The sequence below is a fragment of the Marmota marmota genome, unplaced genomic scaffold (assembly GCF_001458135.2).
Source record: "Marmota marmota marmota unplaced genomic scaffold, marMar, whole genome shotgun sequence".
Classification (NCBI taxonomy): Eukaryota; Metazoa; Chordata; class Mammalia; order Rodentia; family Sciuridae; genus Marmota; species Marmota marmota.
This window is the reverse complement of record NW_025999900.1, coordinates 38,337,337-38,357,581: the sequence shown is the minus strand read 5'-3', so window position 1 is coordinate 38,357,581 and position 20,245 is coordinate 38,337,337. Positions and strand designations below refer to the sequence as shown.

The 20,245-nt window shown below is 42.7% G+C and overlaps 1 protein-coding gene across 1 annotated transcript in view; it reads right to left on the bottom strand.

Annotated features, from left to right (window-relative positions):
* The window catches only part of Ttc9 (tetratricopeptide repeat domain 9), a 34,229-nt gene that overhangs the window by 10,538 nt on the left and 3,446 nt on the right, over nucleotides 1–20,245 (bottom strand). The window contains exon 3 of the mRNA XM_015488201.2: nucleotides 20,179–20,241. Coding sequence (XP_015343687.1) covers nucleotides 20,179–20,241 — 63 coding nt within the window. The remainder of the gene's footprint in view (nucleotides 1–20,178; nucleotides 20,242–20,245) is intronic.

Below are 20,245 nucleotides of genomic sequence, written 5' to 3'. Positions count from 1 at the left end.
AAGTGACTTGAGTTCTGGTCAGATTTATTTCAATGAGAGCAATGGCACAGTCGTAAAGGGGAAGAAGACTGGGATCTGGACAGAGAGACATTCAGAATATTTAACACCTGGAACAGATTGTAACCAAACCAAGTAGGCACACGGTATTTTTGCCAGCTCTGGGGTGCCCTGGCTGGAGATCAGGCCTGGGTTGGAAGGCCAGCTCCACCACCTACCAGCACAGGCCCTGGGGCATGTTGCTTAAGCTCCCTGGGTCTCGTTCTTCCTGTGTCCCATGAAGATAATAACACCTATTTTGTGGTAGCTCTTGTGATGATGAAATGAGATGATCAATGCATGTTATACGCCTTCCCAGTGCTAACACAAAAAACTGATTCTCATAAATACTGGTTCTTGAGGAAGACACTTATTAACTGTGGTTTACACAGCCATGTGCTCATGAATTAGAGGAAATTTCCATCTTGAGTTCTATACACAATGTATGATGTGAACACCAAGTTATGGCTGACTTACGGCAAATTTTCTAAAATAGGTCAGATATAGGTCAGATAGGGGTCACAATTTCACCTTTCCATGAAAATGCTGATTTTCTCTTCCACATACACAAAACCCTTGCATTCCCAGTTCAGTGATTTCTCATTTTTGTTTCCTGGTCTAGATGTACATGAACACTTACTTGCTCCAAATGCTTCTCAAATCTAGGTTTGATGCTTGGTTTTACTTTCAGTTTTCCTTCCAATGGTGCATTTTCCACACTGGGCTGGGTAAATGCAGAGAACATTACAAGCACAGCTTGGAAGTAAGTCAGAAAGAGGGGCTAGGGGCTGGGGGCTGGGCTTATTTTCTTCTCTTACAGATTAGTCCCTGAGTCAACCCCCACCCCTCACACCTCTAAACTGCAGACACTATTGCTGCCTGCCCTAGGCCCGTCCTTCTCCATAAATGGATTCTGCAGTCAAGTCTCACTGACAGATTAATGGGTGGGGTGGGGTGGGGAAAGGACCAAAAGTCTCTGGCTCTCCTGGAGTCCTGACAATTCAGGAGAGCTAGGAGCTCTGAAAGTCAGATGTAGCAGGAAAAAAAAAATATATATATATATATGACTAGGCCTTTTCCTGACTCTGTAGGGCACAAGAGAGCCTATGAGGGGAAGAGGGAGGTATTTTTAGCAGAGAAGTTGACAGGCTGGTGTAGGTGCCTCAGAGCTAGTTGACTAAAGATAATGTCCCCAGCCCAGCAATTCACCTGGGTTCCTAGGTTAAAACACCTCACCTCTCAGGATCTCAGTGTGGAAAGGTTGGAAAAAAAAAAAAAAAGTAATAATGGTCGCTACTGCGTTTTCCTGCACAGCATGTTGGAAGGATGAAAAAAATTCAGTGTTGCATCAGCACCAGATCCTCACATCTGGAGAACCCCCAGATGAGGGAGTTTCCCCTCAAGTCACCATGGCGTGGGTGTACCACGTGGAGTTTCCCGGCTCCACCTGCAGAGACACATACTCTGAAGGGCTCAGGTGAAGCTTAGTAATCCACACTTGGTAAGTCCTCAGTGGCCCCTGCAGGTGGGCGGCTCACCTACACCCTAGAGCTTGAGGTATGTGTTTCTTAGGAACCACCCAGCTGGTTCAAAAGGGAGAGTCCAGCCCAGTCACTGGGATGAACCCCCAGGGGTCCCAAGGCACATGGCCAAGTAAGTCCTAAAACTAGAAAATCCACACATCCAGGCAAACCAACGTCCTCAGTCTCTCCGATTGTGACACTTTGGATATTTCTCTTCTTAGTGGTTTGAGATTTCTCACTGTGGGACAGGGGCTCAGTTCAGGGAGATGGGGTAGGGGGGGAAGGATGAGCCGTCCATGGTACGCTCAGGAGAATCTAGGCCTACACCAGTGGGTGGTGTCCATCCTCTCTCCCAGTAAGGTAAGAGGAGTAAGAGCGTAGTAAGTGCAAATGGACAAGCCCTGTTCTAAGCACCAACTCATTTAACCCTGACATGAACTTACAAGGTAGGTTCTAGTATTTTATCCATTTTTTTTTTTAGATGGGTGAAAGAGGCCCAAGGAATTTAGGTCACTTGCCCAAGATCACAAAGCTAATAAGTGTCAACGTTAGGATTGAAGGTAAGCCACCTGATACCTAAGATTATGCTCTCAATGCTGAGAAATTCTGCTCTCCTAGATTACCACGGTCATTAACTCCATTCCTGCATGAGACATCCCCCAGGCACCGATCCTGCTTGTTGGGAGACTCAAGTGTGATCTCCTAATGGTGACAAACTGTACTCACTCTACATGTAAATATTTCTCATCTGGAAGCTTCCTAACAACCCTCCAGAACCTTCTACCCAATTCCTTCTCTGTATCCCATACAGAAAAGCAACAAACCAGTAAACAAAACCAAGTGTGGAGTTTCCACTGCTACTGGATCTTTCTTTCACGTTCTAAAACCACCAGCCTCTCCAATTCCACTGAGAGGCTACTGTTATACATTAGAGCTGAGAGGACACGTTTCTGGTTTCTTCCTGAAACAACCCCTACCTTACCTGGTGCTTGCAAAACTAACTCCCAAATGATTATATTTTTTTACTCGAAATTTTTATTGAGATAATTAAAGATTCACATACAGTTGTAAGAAAAAATACAGAGATTTCCTTACACTTTATCCAGTTTCCTCAATGGTAACCTCTTGTAAAAAAAGATAATGCAGCATCCTGATCATGATCCAATCCATAGATCTCATTCAAATTTCCCTAGCTTTATTAGTACTTATTTGTATACATATGTTCAGTTATATACAATTTTATGAGTAGTTGCCTTTCTCTACCTCCAAAGTCAAGTTATAGAAGAGTTTCATCGCTCTAAGAATCCCTCCAGTTATCTTATAACTACCTGTCCCACCACCTCCTCTTTAACCCTTGATAACTGCTAACCTGCTCTTCTGCACTTCTAAATGTTTGTAATTTTAAAATAATACACATGGAACCATATAGTATGAAATCTTTTGGGATTGTCTTTATCATTCAGCATAATTTTCTTGAGATTCATCCAAGTTGTTCATTTATCAGTGGTTCTTTTTATTGCTGAGTAGTATTCCATTAGCATGGATGTGCCACAGTTTGTTTAACCATTTACTTGTTGAAGGACATCTAGGCTGTTTCAAACTTTATGAATTATGAATAAATTATAAATATTCATAATTATAAATTATCATGAATAGGAACAGTCATTTGTAGCTTTTATTTTCATAGCAAAAATGCCCAAGAATACATAAAAAAGGAAACAAAAAACAAGTAAACAAAAATGCAGGAACTGAGTTAATGTCCATAGTATCCTAGGAGAGCAATTATAAAGGAAAACATTCAGTCTCTCACCATAAAGTTAGTTTTAATTTGCTTGAATATTTTCTCGATCAAGATCAGGGAATTTTCCTCTATTTCTAACTTTTTAAAAAATTCATGGGAATTGTAGCACACTCTTGACAAATGGTAAAGCTTTTGCAGAACATTTTGGGGACTCTCTTTCTAATAAAGCCATATCCACAGGTGTAATCATCAAGTGGGCCCTTCCTGTTTTACAAAAAGTAATTTTTCATAGTTGCATTCTCAAATCAGGAGATGCCCATCTTTGCAGTTACTTATGAAGTGTCTTCTTCACAGACACAAACCCACATAAATACAGTTATTTCCTACTAGACAAAGGCACCATAAATATACATGGGAATAAAGTCTTTTCAACAAATGGTGCTGGGAAAACTGGAAATACATATGTAACAAAATGAAATTAGATCCGTATCTCTCACCCTGCACAAAATTCAATTCTTAAGTGGATCAAGGATGTAGGCATTAGACCAGAGACCCTGCGCCAATTAGAAGAAAAAGTAGACCCAAATCTCCATCATGTCGCCTTAGGAACTAAATTCCTCAACAAGACTCCTAAAGCACAAGAAGTAAAATCAAGAATGAATAAATAATATGGAATCAAACTAAAAAATTTCTTCATGGCAAAGGAAACAATCAAGAATGTGGAGAGAGAGCCCAAAGAATGGGAGAAAATCTTTGCCATCTGCACCTCAGATAGAGCATTAATCTCTAGGATATACCAAGAACTCAAAAAACTTAACACCAAAACAACAAGAAAACCCCCCAAATAACTCAGTCAGCAAATGGAATAAGGAACTGAACAGACATATCACAGAAGAAATACGATTAATCAACAAATACATGAAGGAATGTTCAACATTTATAGCAATTAAAGAAATGAAAATTAAAACTATACTGATATTTAATCTCACTCCAGTCAGAATGGCAATTATCAAGAATACAAGTAACAGTAAATGTTGGTGAGGACGTGGGGTAAAGGCACACTCATACACCATTGGTGGGACAGAAAATTGGTGCAACCACTCTGGAAAGCAGTGTGGAGATTACTCAGAAAACTTGGAATAGAACCATCATTTGACCCAGCTATCCCACTCCTTGGCATATATCCAAAGGCCTTAAAATTAACATACTCTAGTGATGCAGCCACATCAATGTTTACAGCAGCACAATAGCTAAGCTATGGAGCCAACCTAAGTGCCCTTCAACAGATGAATGGATAAAGAAAATGTGGTACATATACACAATGGAATATTACTCAACCATAAAGAAGAATGAAATTATGGCATCTGCAGGCCATAGTTTCAATAGAACTGGAAACTATCATGATAAGTGAAATAAGCCAATCCCCAAAATCTAAAGGCTGAATGTTCTCTCTGATATGAGGATGCTGACTCACAATAGGTGGGGAAAGGAGTGGGGGTTCATCAGATTAGACAGGGGAAAGTGGGGAGAAAGTAGGGGGATGGGAATGGGAAAGACAATAGACTAAATAGGATATAACTTTCCTGTGTTCATATATGAATACACGACCAGTGTCACTCCACATAATGTATAATCACAAAAATGGGAAGTTATACTCCATGTATGTCTTATATGTCAAAATATATTCTATTGTTATGTATAACTAAAAAGAACAAATAAAATTTCTTTGCTCTTCCAGACAAGCAAATCTAGGGTATCTTTAAATCTACACCGAGTACCTATTGTAGTGATCATGCTGAGAAGGTAGCAATACCTGACATACGTAGTGTTTTACAGCTCACTTGACTTTCATGGAAGCTCTAAGAAGTAGGTATCATTAGTCCTGTTTCCAGAAGCTGAGACTTGGGAAGCTAAGTGACTTGCATTCTCAACTTGTAGAGAGCGAGCCAGGGTTATTTAACTTCAAGTCACTCCAACAGAGGAAATGTAAAGGGCGGAAACCTTGACTTGCTGGTGTCTAACACACTGCCAAACATTACTTTTGTTTTCTTTGCTTTAGCAACGCCGTCTTTGGGAATCACTCCTTCCACCATTACCAGGCTGTTCTTTGTTTTCCCACCTTCTGAATCCTTCATATGGATGCCACAGCAATGAGGTCCCTACCAGAGCATGTGCTTCCCTCTCACCATCGTTCCATGATTCTGGTCAATGCTGTCAGTAAACTCGGTCAATCAAGATTCACTCTCAGCCGAGCGCAGTGGTGCAGGCCTGTAATCCCAGTGGCTTGGGAGGCTGAGGCAGGAGGATCGCGAGTTCAAAGCCGGCCTCAGCGACAGCGAGGCACTAAGCAACTCAGTGAGACCCTAACTCTAAATGAAACACCGAATTGGGCTGGGGATGTGGCTCAGTGGATAAGCATCCCTGGGTTCAATCCCTGCTACCAGAAAAAAAAAAAAAAAAGATTCGCTCTCCATGGCCTGTACCCAGGATTTCACAAGGAAAATGGAAAACTATTCAAACATATTGATATCTTCAAGGAGTTTATATTCTTATCCGCTCTCTGCTGGTGAGTACAGTCAGCCTTCCATGTCTGCAGGTTCTGTACCCATGGATTCTACCAACCCTGAATCAAACATATTCAGGGGAAAAGAACTACTTTTGCACTGAACATGTACATACTTTTTTCTTCTCATTATTCCCTTAATAATACAGTGTAACAACTCTTTGCATTGTATTATGTCTCATAAGTAGTCTAGAGATGATTTAAAGTATAGATGTGTATGTGTAGATTTTATGCAAATATAATTTTATAAAAAGAACGTGAGCATCCACAGATTTTGGTACCTGCTGGGGAAACTGGAGCCAATTCTCTGTGGATCCACAGAGATGACTGCAGAACTGTTAAAGTCGAGGGTGAAGAAGCAGGGGTGGAAAGACAGTCTAAATACAATCCTATAAGCCAAAGGCACATATTGAGAGTCCTTCAAGGGCCATTAGAATCTGCTCAAGTTGCGGCAATGTCAAAGCCTGAGGTTGTCTCCTGTCTTTGGTGTCAGTCATGTGACACTGTTCCAGAGGGTGCCTGGTTGCTATGGCAGCACAATTAGAAGTTATCCCATTTTTGCCTCCTAACTTTCACTCTTGATCTTGGAGTGATGGAGAAGGAGCCATAGGGAGAGGGACAGGACTCCTGTTTTCTGGAGTCTTTATTAATATCCCTTCTGGGGTTTGGAAGTGGAACTTCCCAGAGCGCAGTTAGGCCATTTGGAATGTGATAAGGATCATAGAACCAGAAATAGTCAGAAGAAAACTGTACCCAATATTATCTTTTTCTTGTCAACTCTGGCCAAGGTCATGTCTTGCCCATTATTAGAAATGCTGAGCCAAGAATGAGGGGAATCTCAGAAGCCAAAGTAATATCCTGTTTCTTTGTTTGTTTGTTTTTGGACATCAAAGAATGCTTTTTTTTTTTTTTTCTCCCATTTTGATCAACTCTCCTACTCATCCTCAGGGACCCTGGTGACATATCTCTTGTTCCTATTGCCTCTCCCGGCTCCTTCTATCATGTCAGTAGATATGTTTGGGAATAAGTTAGTTGTAGGTGCTCCTGTGAAGAGAAGAAAGAGCTACCCGTGCCCCTCTGTGGTAGCCCCATGTGTAGCAGAGTGTCAGAAATCACCTAAGTGTCATCAGTGACTGCTGAGATAAATAGTGGGACACTGATGTAATGGAACACAGAAGAACCACAACAATCACACTGCCAAAGATTAACTACACTGAAAAATGTTTTCTATGGAAAATATCGCCAGAGAAAATGAAGGGTGTCAAAGTTTGTGCAGTACAACTTGAATGCTGTGTGTGTGTGTGTGTGTGTGTCTGTGTGTGTGTGTGTGTGTGTGTGTTCTGTCTGTCTCAGGGAGAAGAATTTGTAATAGCTGAATCAGAGTTCCTCCTATGGAAGAAATCATATTTTTCAAGGAGAACACTCTGTTCAGTTGCTTCAGGTGGGTACGGTGAAGCTTAGAGGTCACTAGTGGCAAATTAGGTAGATACGAAAAATAGTGAAGATTGCTCTGCATAAGGAAGGAGAGGAATTTGAGAGTGGGGAAACCTGAGAAGTAGAGAGGGGGGCAGGAGGGAAAAAGGGTCAATAGCTTGGCAGGTAGCAGGAACCTGACAGAAAAGGTAAGTGGCTGAAAAGAAATTCCTGGTTGTCTGATGACCAGAGGAGTTTTAGGAATAAGAATTTCTACTACCTGAACCCCTGAGCCTCAGGTTAAACCTGGAGGAACTCTACAGCCTGGTGTGGGGGTGACCATGGAATGCGAAATGAGGTGACAGCGGTGTCCTTGGTTGACTCTCAGGTACAGTGAGCCTGGGTGACGACCTGTCACACCTTATCCCCACTCCTGCCTTCTCCCTCTGTCTATCACGTCAAGATCAAGAGTGAGAGTTAGGAGATGTACAGGGGATAACTTCTAAGTATGCTGCCATGGCAACCAGGCAGGCGCCTTCTGTGTTGAACAGTGTCACATGACAGGAGGCAGAGACCTGAACCAACCTCAGGCTTTGGCGTTATAGCTCCCTTGAACGGATCCCAACACCCTTTAAGGACTATCAATAAATGCCTTTAGTTTCTAGGATTTTAGATTAGTCTTTTTCATCCATCATTTTAACTGTTAACCAGTCACCACTAGGATCCACATAGGATTGGCTCCAGTATCCCCAGTAGATCCCCAAATCTGTGGATGTTCAAGTTCTTTATATAAAATGGAATAGTATTTGCATAAAGCCACATATAGCCTTCTCCATATTTTAAATCCTACAAGGGTGGAGGGGTGAAAAGGAGGCCAGGATATGGTCCCCAAAGTGTTCTCAGTATATGGGAGACAAACCTCTTCTCTCCTGAATAAACTGGAGAAAGGTAAACCTTGAAGTGGACCGGCTGATGCTTTTCATATAAAAGTTCACACACACACACACACACACACACAAACATGAAAACTGGGAGCAAATAAACCAAAATAGGTAAGAGTTGTCATCTTGGGGTAGTAGATGACAAGGGAGTTTTAATTATCCTGTTTTTCTTTTTTTGTGGTGCTGGGGATTGAACCCAGGGCCTTGCGCATGTGAGGTAGGCACTCTACTAACTGAGCTAGATCCCCAGGCCTTTCATTTTCTACTTTCAATGACTTCTACAATTATAACATTCTGGCATTGAGGATGTCACTCGGCATGCATGCCATCACTGAGCTGCACCCCCAGACCTAAATGACAAGTGTTTTACTTTTGTAACTGGAAACTACAAAAAACCTTACTGGGTTTAAGGGGGCAGGGGAAGAGGTAGGAAAAACAATTCTGAAGAGTCTGAAGTCAGAAAACACACTGCCTGTTCATGGGGCACTGCTCTGGGGACATCTGGGATCATGAGAGGACTGGGGACATTTAGGTGGAGGAGCACCCATTTGGGGGCTCAAGGGACATTAACCGCGGTCTCACTCCCAGGAGGCCTGGTGAAGCCAGGACTTTCTCAGGGAACTGGCACCAGTGGGTAGGCAGTCCAGGCACGCACAAGGTGCCAGCCTCATGACTCCCCGCAGGCCTCTGCCTTCCTCCATTCCCCTTCCTTCCTGTCCACTTTCTTGCTTTCTGGTGAAGCTCCTCTGGGGACCCAGCTGATCACAGCCTGTACCTTCCCCGTAAGCCCTTACTCTCCGCTCTCAGACTCCAATCAGATCTCACTTGTGAGAGAACCTGAAGCCCCTTCCCTGATGGTTCAGTTCAAAGAAAGGGACAGGAAACATCCTGGGGCAGAGTACGGAAAGTGACTGAAAACAGGCACAGTCACGCAGACTCGCAGGCTGGAGACAACCCCTACCTGGAACCTGGCAGTTACTAAATGCTTCCTGGACTGACCTGAATCCTGAAAAGATGGAGGGAGACACAGGCCCCTGAGGGCAGGTTCTGTCAGAGCCTATCTGCTTCAGGGGGAGCCTCATTCCCTCAGCCTCCCTGGCCCAGAAGGAAATGACCACACCAAAGGCGTTTGGATCACACCGGGCACACCTCCCAAGTCACTTAAGGAGATGCAACTTCCCTGGTCCCTCTTTCCTGCCTCATCCGTTTGCTCACTGCTTCCCATGTTCCCCACAGCCTCCTTTACTGGGTCCTTTCTTCTTTCCGGCCATATACCGTTCTCTGTCTTCACACATATCAGTAGCCAGATTTATACACAATCATCATTTACTGAGCATCTGCTATGTGCCTGGCACTGTGCTAGCCATATGAGCCTTTATCATTTAATTTAATCACCACTACAATCCTGGGGGTGGGGGTGTATCTCATGCTCTAATGGACACAGAAGCTGATAGAGATTTGGACCTGTCCCAGATCAATGGAGGAATGGGTGGAGAAGCCAGAATTCAAATGCAGATCCTCTCACACAAAGTAAAGACCATTTTCCGTTATGACACATGGCCCCTCGGGTTTCCTGGGACATAGGTGTGCTGCTCATCTTTTCCTCTGTGTTCTGTCTCTTCCTGCCTGTCCCCATGGGCACACATAGGGATACAGCCCTTCCTGCAGAACTGTCAAAGAGTCGACTCCACAACCAGGGAGTGCAGGTCCATTAGAGAAAGAAGCTCAGTTCTGACTTGCTGTGTGCGACATGCCCAGGATCACAAACCCAAACACTCAGATCTGGCTCAGGCTCCCCAGGATTCCCAGGTCACTCTCTGAGATATTATAATTTAGCTGGCACCTGTTCCCCAAAAGGCTTGCCCCGGCTTGTCCGTTTCTCAAAAGCTTGTTTTCCTTTCCTTGCCACCAGGACTTCCTGGCCTAATATAGCCAACATTGCCAGGTTTCTGATGCTGAATGACAACTTGGTCAGAAGAAGGTCTGAATTTTTAAATAATGTGGAATTTTTAAATAGAGCAGCAATGGGTAATATTTGGGGTCATCCATTTAGATTCCAGGGCTCAGATAGCAATTTGTTTCAATTTCAGCCCCTTCTCATAGAAACCTCATGCTGAACCCACATCACTGGAGGTTGTGAGGTCCCTATTTTGGTTTATGCCCCAAATTTGCAAGGGTGGAATTGGAAATCTCAGTTGATGTCTTTTAATTGTTGTTTGTCAGCATATGAGCAAAACTGGCATCAAAGAGAGCTTGTCTTTTCTTTCTCTCCCGAAATCTGGCTGTTTCCTAAGAGAAAGGCCAACTTGGGGGAAAAGGTTAGAAGTCTTTCAGAATCCTAGATGGTTCAATGCTTCTGAAAGGGGACTTGGAGAACATGGGATCCAGCTCCCAGTGTTGACCCATGGGGAAGGTGAAGCTCAGAGAGATGGGACTTGCTGAGTTACAGGGCAGTTTGGCAGCAGAACCTGGACTAAAGCTCTGGCCTCCACTCTGCGTTTTGAGATGAACAGGGGGTTAGGTTTGGGCTGTGAAGAGCTGTGGCAGGTGTCCAGTGAAGATCCATGCATCAATGAGTTTCTTTCTGGGTGACCTGGCTGCTCCTTCTGAGACCACCTTAGTCAAATCTCCATAATACAGGGGCTGATGCAAGGGATGGACTCTCATACCATCCTTTCCCAAACACTAGAGACCCATCGTTCATGTTCAGGACCATTTATAGCACAGGCTCTGACCCAACTCTCTACCCTGCCTCACCAGGAGATTCAAATTGTTGCTAATATGCAATGGAGTCAAGAGGGGGCATCCCCCTATTCCACGGGGTACCATGCTCCTGGGATCTAGCTCTGAATGTGGATTGGGGTGGTGGGTACTGCAGAAAAGGGCATGAGTCCTTTTATGAGTTCTGGGATAACTTTGTTTGACATCTTTGGTGTTATTGACAAGGATAGTCAAGACTTAGGTAAGAGTAGCAGAATAGCAGCAAAAACTGCATTTATTAGTTAGATTTTCTTCAAATAAATAAAAATAAAGCAAAAGCACTCATAATTTCTCTACACAGATAACCCATGTCCATCACTTCTATTAAAAAAGTTCAAGTCATATGGAATATAGCGAGAAAAGTCAAACATGACAGAAAGATTTAAAATAAAAAGATAAAGTCTCACTGCAGTTCTTTGCCTAGCTTCGTTTTTCCAAGGTAACCTATTAACTGCTTCCCTGGTATGATTCAGATAATCTTCTCTAATGTAAATACTGTAATAGTATATATATATATATATATATATATATATATATATATATATATATATTCTCTTTTTAAATTTTATATAAAGGAAGTCAGATCAAACACTGTTCTACCCTCTGCCTTTTTAAGTTCTCTTAGTTTTTGGAGACTGGTCTCTATAAGCACACATAGAACTACTCCATTCTATGTAATGTTGTAATGGCCACAGTGTTCAGCAAAGAATAAGATGGAGAATTTATCTTTTAAGAGCTGGAAAGGACCTTGGAGATCTTGGAATCCAACCCTGCGCTTTTATAAATTAGAAATCCATGACCCAAGAGGTAAAATTCTTAGGCCAGAGATGTATAGCAAGTCAGAGACAGAACTTATCATCCAGGTCCCTTTACACTAAGCCATACTTCTGATGTGTTCTTAAAGAATGGGATGTTTGAAGAGAATGGGGGACATTTCAACCTTCAAAGAACACATCCCTTGCATTTCCTCAGGGGTGCTTTGGTTAATGCTGAAATGAATGCCTACTGGTCACAGTTCCACTTAGATTTCTCAAGCCCTCCCAACTGGAATCCACACATTCCGGAGCAAGGGGGGATGGGAAGAGGTAAAGGTGCGGGGGGTGGGGTGGGGGGCTTCTGCAGTTTCTATGCCCATTAAGTGTCTGATTCATGGGCTCCTTCTTCTTCTTTATCCACACAAATTCAGGTCACCTTTTTAGTGACAGGGGAGGAGCTAGGGACACCATGACCTGTTTCCAGAATGCAGGACACTTCCACCCAGGATGGCCATGAACTGGGAATCCTAACCCACAAGGCACAAGTACAGTAAAGGGATGTTTAATCTCCAGAAGAAATGATTAGAGGATGGGCAAGGAAGCTGTCCTCAAAATGTCAAGGCTTGTCCTTGTAAAAGGAAGGAGATGTATTCCGTGTTACTTCCAAGGGAGAATATGGATCAAGAGAAATTTCAAGGAGGAAAATTTTAGTTCCTAAGGAAGGAGCTGTAGGGTGAGTGGCTAAAATTGCAGGTTTTGGAATTATAGACCTAGCAGATAAGAAACTCCAGTTTGTCACAGGATACTATGTGAACATGGGCAAATGATTTGACTGTTCCAAGACTGAGGGTTTTTTTTTAATTAGTGATTTTTTTCCAAATATTTATTATAGGTGGACACATATCTTTATTTTTATGTGGTGCTGAGGATCGAACCCAGTGCTTCCTGCGTGCTAGGCAAGTGCTCTACCACTGAGCCACAATCCCAGCCCTAAGACTGAGTTTTCTCTTACAAAGATATAAGAGAAGAAGATGAACTGAAATTATAAATATGCAAGTTCACTGAAGGCAGGGACCTTGCCCATCATTTTCACTGCTCTCTATCCAGCCCCCAAACCCAGGACCTAGTAGGTGTTCAACAAATATTAGTGGAATGACTGATTTATTGGCTCCTGAACATGAGATAGATGCTGGGATAGGCATTTTCATTCATTGTAAATACATTGGTGAAATATCTATTATGTGCCAGCTCATCGTAGTAGTCTTCTCTGTCATTACTGTTACTTTTATTATGCTTAGGGTTATTATTTTGACAATGGTGGTTGTCAAATGTTCATGTTAGGTGGTGGTGAGTACCCCTGTTGTCAGAATTGCCTAGCTCATGATGGATGACAAGCTGGCAATGTTGACAAGGAAATTCATGCACCTGCTTAAGATTTGGGGTTATACCCAGATCTTCCATCATAATTTTGACTTTCATAACTCTTGAGCTACTAGTTAACACCACGTTGCACTTTTGTTCTTTCCATATAGAAAAGACATGAAAGGGAAGCAGTGGTGTCACAAGGTTTCTCTGGGTACACCCTATATGAGATTGGGATGCTCTTTTTAAAGTCCTGTAGGCAGACAGCTGAAGGGAAGGTCCATTTGGATCTATTCCAACCTGGGACTTTTCTAGATCAAATCAACTCTTCTTGGCTCTTAAAATCCTGCTTTCTTTAAAAACAAAACAACAAAACAAAGCTGGGAACTGTTGGTTTTGTGTCCTACTGAAGATAGTCTCATTTTGATGCTGACATGAAACTTCACATGTGAACAAGAGACGGGTAATGACCTTTACACTGCTAATGTGTGATGTCAAGGCAGTTCAATCTCACCGGGAAGGTTCAACTGCTTTAATCTTCTGTAGTATTATTTTTGGTCTTTTAATGTCTGATCCCACCCACTGTTTGTGCTAGAGCACGTGTTTGCTGCTCAGTGGTTAGGACTGAGCCACACTAATCTTTTTGGGTGAAAATGGAAAACTCTGTACCAAACATGGACGTCTGACATCCCAGATGGAATTGGGAATCCTCTGGTAGGTTGTTTGAAATATGTTGTTTTCACCCTAGCTGTCTGTAGTAGGCACAGACGGGTGATGAAAGTGAATAGCTGGAAGGAGAGAACTTGTATCTGGAGGTCACTCTAAACCTGGGAAGCTCTAGGAGCAGCTCTATGCTTCTCCACATCTTGATCATTCTCTCTGTCTGCATTTCAGCCAAATCTTTATCTTGGATGCGTTGCTCTTGGTTATTTTGGCTGTAGGGAGTCTGATTTTGAGTTGTCCTAAAGAGTTTCTGGCTAAAAGCCACTTAACTTCTTGCCATTGGAGGTGGACTAAGAAATTTCAGAAACTCAGCCAAAGTCTAAATTCAAAATATCCTTCCCAGTACCTTCCCTGAAAGCATTCTCCAAGTTTTGACTCTCACATCTTACCTTGGAGGATGGTCTTAGAAGCTACACTTACAGGGTCCTTAAGATTTATTGGCCAAGATACTATCCAAAAAACTGTCCTGGATCAACAACATTTGGCCAAACTCTCTCTTCCAAGTGGCAGGATCCCAGCTGAGCATTTTAGCAAGAGCCCCTCTTTTTCCCCTTCCTTTGACCAGTCCTGACCCTAAAAACTTATCTTCCAGCTACAAGGTTACTGCTCGTCTCTAGACCTCATTTCCATTAATTAGTTTGTGCATTTGTGTTTTGTTTTTGTTTTTTTGGTACCAGGGATTGAATTTAGGGACACTAGACCACTAAGCCACATCTCCAGCCCTATTTTATATTTAGAGTCAGGGTCTCACTGAGTTGCTTAGCACCTTGCTGTTGCTGAGGCTGGCTTTGAACTCACAATTCTCCTGTCTCAGCTTCTGGAGCTGCTGGGATTACAGGTGTGCACCACTGCTCCAGGCCTAGTTTGTACATTTATAATTCATCTAATTCCTATGCTTGATTCTCTGGTTCTATACCAGTTTTTGTTGAGTACCCATTGTCTTTAGAAATCTGCCTCAGAGTCTGTATCCGATTTTTGTCTACCTGGGATGTGTACATTTATTCACGTTCTGGTACCCCACTGAGGGCTGGCTTCATTAGTGGGCCACAGATGCAGCTGTATAGGGTCTCATACTCAGAAGAGCTCTCTACTGTTTAATGTACTTCTGTTGCCTTCTTGAAGTCATTAATAGTTTTATCACTGAACTTGTATGTGAAATATTATGGAACAGTGAAACATGGGCATAAGCAGAGGAAATAGGTGTGACTATAGCCCCATCCAAGTATGCATTTACAATGCCCCATGAACACAGAATTCCAGCAGACTCATGACACATGAGAGTTCAAGACTCAGTGTAAGTACAAGATAAAGGTATTACATCTATAACAAGGAAATAAACATGCTGACAGTCCCAAGAGGCCCCAGTCTTCCATTAAATCAGAAATTACCGGCTGGGGTTGTGGCTTAGTGGTAGAGCACTCACCTATCTCATGAGAGGCCCTGATCCTCAGCACACATAAAAATAAATAAATGAAGGTATTGTGTCCAACTAAAAAATAAATATTAAAAAAATCAGAAATTCCTTCAAATTCAGAAAGAAACCGAAGTGTCCTAAGAAACAAATGCCCAAGGAACCCCACCATATCTTTCCCAATTTTTGTTACTTCTCTTACTAGTCAACCACTTATGCTAAAAATGTCAACACAAAAGGAAAGGGTAAGATGACTCCCTAGCTCCTTTTCTTTCGCTTGCTCATCAGAAAGTGTGCATATAAAATATGCCCATAGAGGAATAGACGAACTCTAGATAGGGCAGAAGGGAGTGGAAGGGAGGGGTTAGCAATGATGGTGGAATGTGATAGACATCATTATCCAAAGTACATGTATGAAGACACAAATTGGTGTGAACATGCTTTTTATACAAACAGAGTTATGAAAAATTGTGTTCTATATGTGTAATAAGAATTGTGATGCATTCGGCTGTCATGTATTTAAAAAAAATAAAAGCAATTAAAAAAATAAAAAATATGCCCATAAAGTAGGCACACAAAGAAGATAAATTTTAAAAAAGTTAATTTGGTGTGGCATTTCCACTGTCCTAGTAAGAATAAATTCCTTATGCATGTATGAGCTATGAAATATGAATTGTGTACTTTTTATGATTCCGCATACAAGTGTTCTTATATTTTCCTTTAAAACTGGCATGCACAAAACACAAATAGTAAAATTGATGCCAATAATTTAAAAATTTAATTGTTTTTACTTGTAGTGATATTAAATAGCAAATAAAAAATAGATGAGAGAGAGAAAAACCATGAAAGAAAGGAAAAAGTCTTATCTTTTGGGACTTTTAATGACATGGTTTCTCTGCCTATTGAACAAGGGGTCTCATGTTTTCATTTTGCACTGTGCCCTACAAATTCTGTGATTTGCCCTGATGCTAGGGCTGTGGCTTCAAGATCTGTCTATGAAGCCTTTTTTCACAAGGTACCATCCCAGGCCTTTTCATACCGTGGACTTCTTTCAAGGCCCTGTCATACCCTTGTCCTGGGGCTTCAGCTGAGACCAAGAGATATTTTCTACTCCTTTGGTAAAATAAACAAGCAAACAAAAATCTCTCAGACATAGCTCTAAATAGATTAAAAAAAAAAAAAAAAAGGAAGGTAGAATAAAGAGGTAGGGGCTTTTCAAGGTCACAAGGCATGCCAGGGATAGAGGCCCCAGTCCCAGCCTTTAGTTTCAGTGTCATGCTCTGTTGGCATTGGTCTCCACTGCTGGCATTTGAGTCTTGAACATCACTGGAGGATACCAACAAAGTCATTATGCATTGTCTCCCTTTGATCAGACCCCAGATGGGGCCACCACAGGAACAGATGTGCAGCAAAAGGCTTTGCCCTTCAAGGGATTCCAAGGCCCCAGAGGAATCCTGTTTCTAGTTCAAGGTCAACAAGAGTCATTCAACAGGCCAATACATGCTTCCTCTGTGGCCTTGGTAAGGACACATCCCTAAGTCTCTCCAGACAGATCAGAATATCTTTTCTAATAATCATATCAGAATCATTTGGAATTCTGAAGGAACAGAATGGTCCCCATCTCTTTCCTTGAAGTTATTCTTAAAAATAAGACATGCAAAATCACATTCAGGGGCCTTGCACAACTAGCTGGATTCCTCCCAACCAAACAAATCCAAGCTAGAGCAGACCATGACCTGGGGAATTTTGAAAACTGTCTGCCGTTTCTTACAGTCCCCTCAGGCCAACCAAATGGGTTTCTATGCTAACATCTCTAAGCACATTCTAGCTGTCACTTTGCTATTCCTTTGGAGGTTTCCAGGCAGTGTACAAGGGTTCACTGAATTTAAATTTCCACCAGAAGCCTCATGCTACCTCTTGTTTGGAGGACAGATGCCCTTAGCAACATAGCCTAATTCTTCAGGTACTTCTGGGCTAGTTGGAGTTCCTTCCAAACCCTAAGCCTCTCCCTCTATCCATGGCTTTGTGTGGAAGGAGGACAGAACCTTTAGAAAATAGCTTCAGTGTGCTCCCACCTGGAGCTCATTGGGCTGTTCAGCTGGCATCACAGGCCTGATGGAAGGGTCAGATTCCTTTCTGCCAAAATGAGCCTGCAGTTGCTGGTCCCCTTCCTTTTAGCAGGCACACAGGGGGAAAGATATCTCATGGGCCAGGCTGCACTGTTCCAGCTCTAACAACAGTGATCATCTTTCCTTCCTTTCTATCCAATAATAACTGTAAACACACATTTTTAGGTTGCCATCTAAAACTAGGAAAATATTTTAATAAGAGGTGAAAATGCTTCTAACATAAGTGGGATTAAAAGCAGGATACATGATGGTACATACAGGAGAGCCTCAGCTTTGTAAACAATTTTACATTTATGTGCAGAAAAAAAAAATACAGGAAGGAAATACACCACAGTGGATTTCTCTAGGTGGTAAGATCAGAAGTAATTTTGTATTCACTTCTTTAAACTTTCTGGTATTTTCTAAAAGGAAACACATATTGTAAGTATTACTTACAAGGAAGGATACTTTGCTATTAGCTGGGACTTCTGAGATAGTGGTAATCAATTTGAGCATCACCCCAAGGAAAACAACATCAGACTTCTATCCTCCCCAAAGTCACTTTTCTGCAGAACCTTCCTCCCAATGGCTTAAATTTCTACACAGTATACAGATTTTGCTCATCTCCTAAAGATTAAAAACTCAAAAAGTGATTCTTCTGTGAAACATGACAACATTTGGAAGTGTGTAGCCCTATCAGAACCTTGAATTCAAGGCACTGCAGTTCTTTCTCCTGGGTACCAGGGCTGAGAGCTCCCAAATAAATTTTGAAGTGTAGAGCTTAGCAACTCACCTGAGACTGGGCTCATGGAAGACAAGGGCCCAGAGAATACTGACATTGTGATGACAAGAGAATTGCCTATGAAGTGGAAGGGCTCTGGAGTCTTAGGGTTTTCTAGGCAAACCTGATGATCATGTATTTCTTTTAGATTACAAAGATTTAAAAAGTCAATGTATGTAGGGTACCTAATAGTGCATACAATAAATTATTAACAATAATAAGTGGTGGACACTGAAGAAGACTTATGGGCACCAGAGAAAGCAGCAAATGGAGAAATCTGCTACCACTGCTTTCCATTCTCTCACCACTGAAGTTCCCCAAAGTGTGTGGGGGTGGGGATGGAAGTGAAGGAGCTGTCCAGATCTCAGTCCAGGCCTGTTGGGCTGGCCTGACCAAGGACATATTTTTGGTTTCACCATAGAAATGTAACCACTGGCTGGTAAACAAAAATATGGGGTGAAGTGTGGTTCTACAATGTTAGAACTGAATATAAAGTTCCATTACCACTTTGAAATCACTGCATTAGTGATCCAGAGCACCTCTCCCTCTACCTACAGCCGCTCTGCCCTTTAACTACTTATCAGGCAGCAGGAAATATGCCAGAGACTTATGGGAAATAAAAGGAGTCAAACTGTATCTTGTAATGGATTGAAAAATTCCATCTTTGCTGTGCTATCCTTTGATGCTATTATTAGTGGTATGCTATCAGTGTCACCATTTCTACAACAGTTGCTACAGATTACTATTGCTAATCATCCTTTAAATTTGTTAACTACTTGACACTGTGCTTCCTTGGACTGGGTTTTACCTGATTAAGGATGATACCGTACATGGCATTATAGGAAGGCAGAGGTAAATGAGTTCTAGAAACTGCAAAGGGAACACAGCAGGTCTGCACTTGGGAACCAAGCGGACTTAGCAGTTGTTTATTTTCATCTCCCCAGACACATCCACCATCCCAGCCACATCCAGTCACATTACACCTATATACCCTATTCTAACAGTCCCTAGCTAGTTTAGGCAACTTTAAGGGTTAGGAACTAGGAGAAATGGGCATTTATTTAGTCAGGGAAGCTTGACCATGCTAAAATCCTACCAAAGTGGGTAGGAGGAGAAGAGAGAGCACTTCAAATATAAGGCTGTTGCCACTTCCAACAACTCTCACCTTCTCACAGAAGGCCTTGGGAAGATCCAGAGTCTTTATTGTTGTTTTGTTTGTTTGTTTTTGTTTTTGTCTTACGGACTTAGAATTTTCTGTGCCTAAATTAAATTTTGTAAATGGCTGACTTTGACCTCATCCCCAAAGTGAACTCTGGATGTACATCTCTTCTTAGCCCAGAAGAGAACAAGAATGCAGCAAAGCTTAAGACCAAACGTGAACTGGGTTCCCTTTGAGACTTCTGTCTTCACCTGGCAACCCGGAGCTCCAGCGGAGCTCAGAAAGAAGAAAGTGGCATTTTGGAATCCATTTTGCTCAAGATTGGAAAGGCATTGTGTCAAACTCCCCTTTGCTACAGGGGTCAAAGAACTTGCAAAAGAACCTTACTCAAAGGGACGCAGTTAGTTGAGGTTGGAGGGTGATGGCCAACTTTGGAGACAATGATACCTGAGGACAGTGGACAGGTGCGTGGGCCCGTCCTTAGGACCCACCCAAAAGAAAACGCTGGGTTAACAGCGGCCGCAGGGCCCCACCTAGGGCGCCGCTTCTGCATTTTGGACCCAAGTCTACTGGTAAGCAGTAGCAGCCGTCGCCAGGCCAGTTAAGTCGCCTTCTGTTTGTCCAGCCATTTAAATGGGAGATTTGCGATGTATGCAAAGAAAAGGACGTGAGATGTCTAAGGCCTTTGAGAGGCATCATCTTGAAAGTCACACTTTTTCCAAAGCGCCTCCCTCCCAGGTTCCTTCCTTCCCAGAGCGGCACGGTCACAGCCCCAGAGGCTGCACCGCGGGTGCGCCGCAGCGGTCCGGACGCAGGAGGGACAGGGACGGGGAACCGGGACGGGGAACCGGGCCTCAGACCCCGAGGGCAGCAGGAGGGGCCGGGGGCGCGGCGCGGCTCACCTGCCAAGCTGTTGTAGCAGTCGATCTCGATGGCTTCCACCGTCTTGCTCTGCTCCTCTGAGACTGT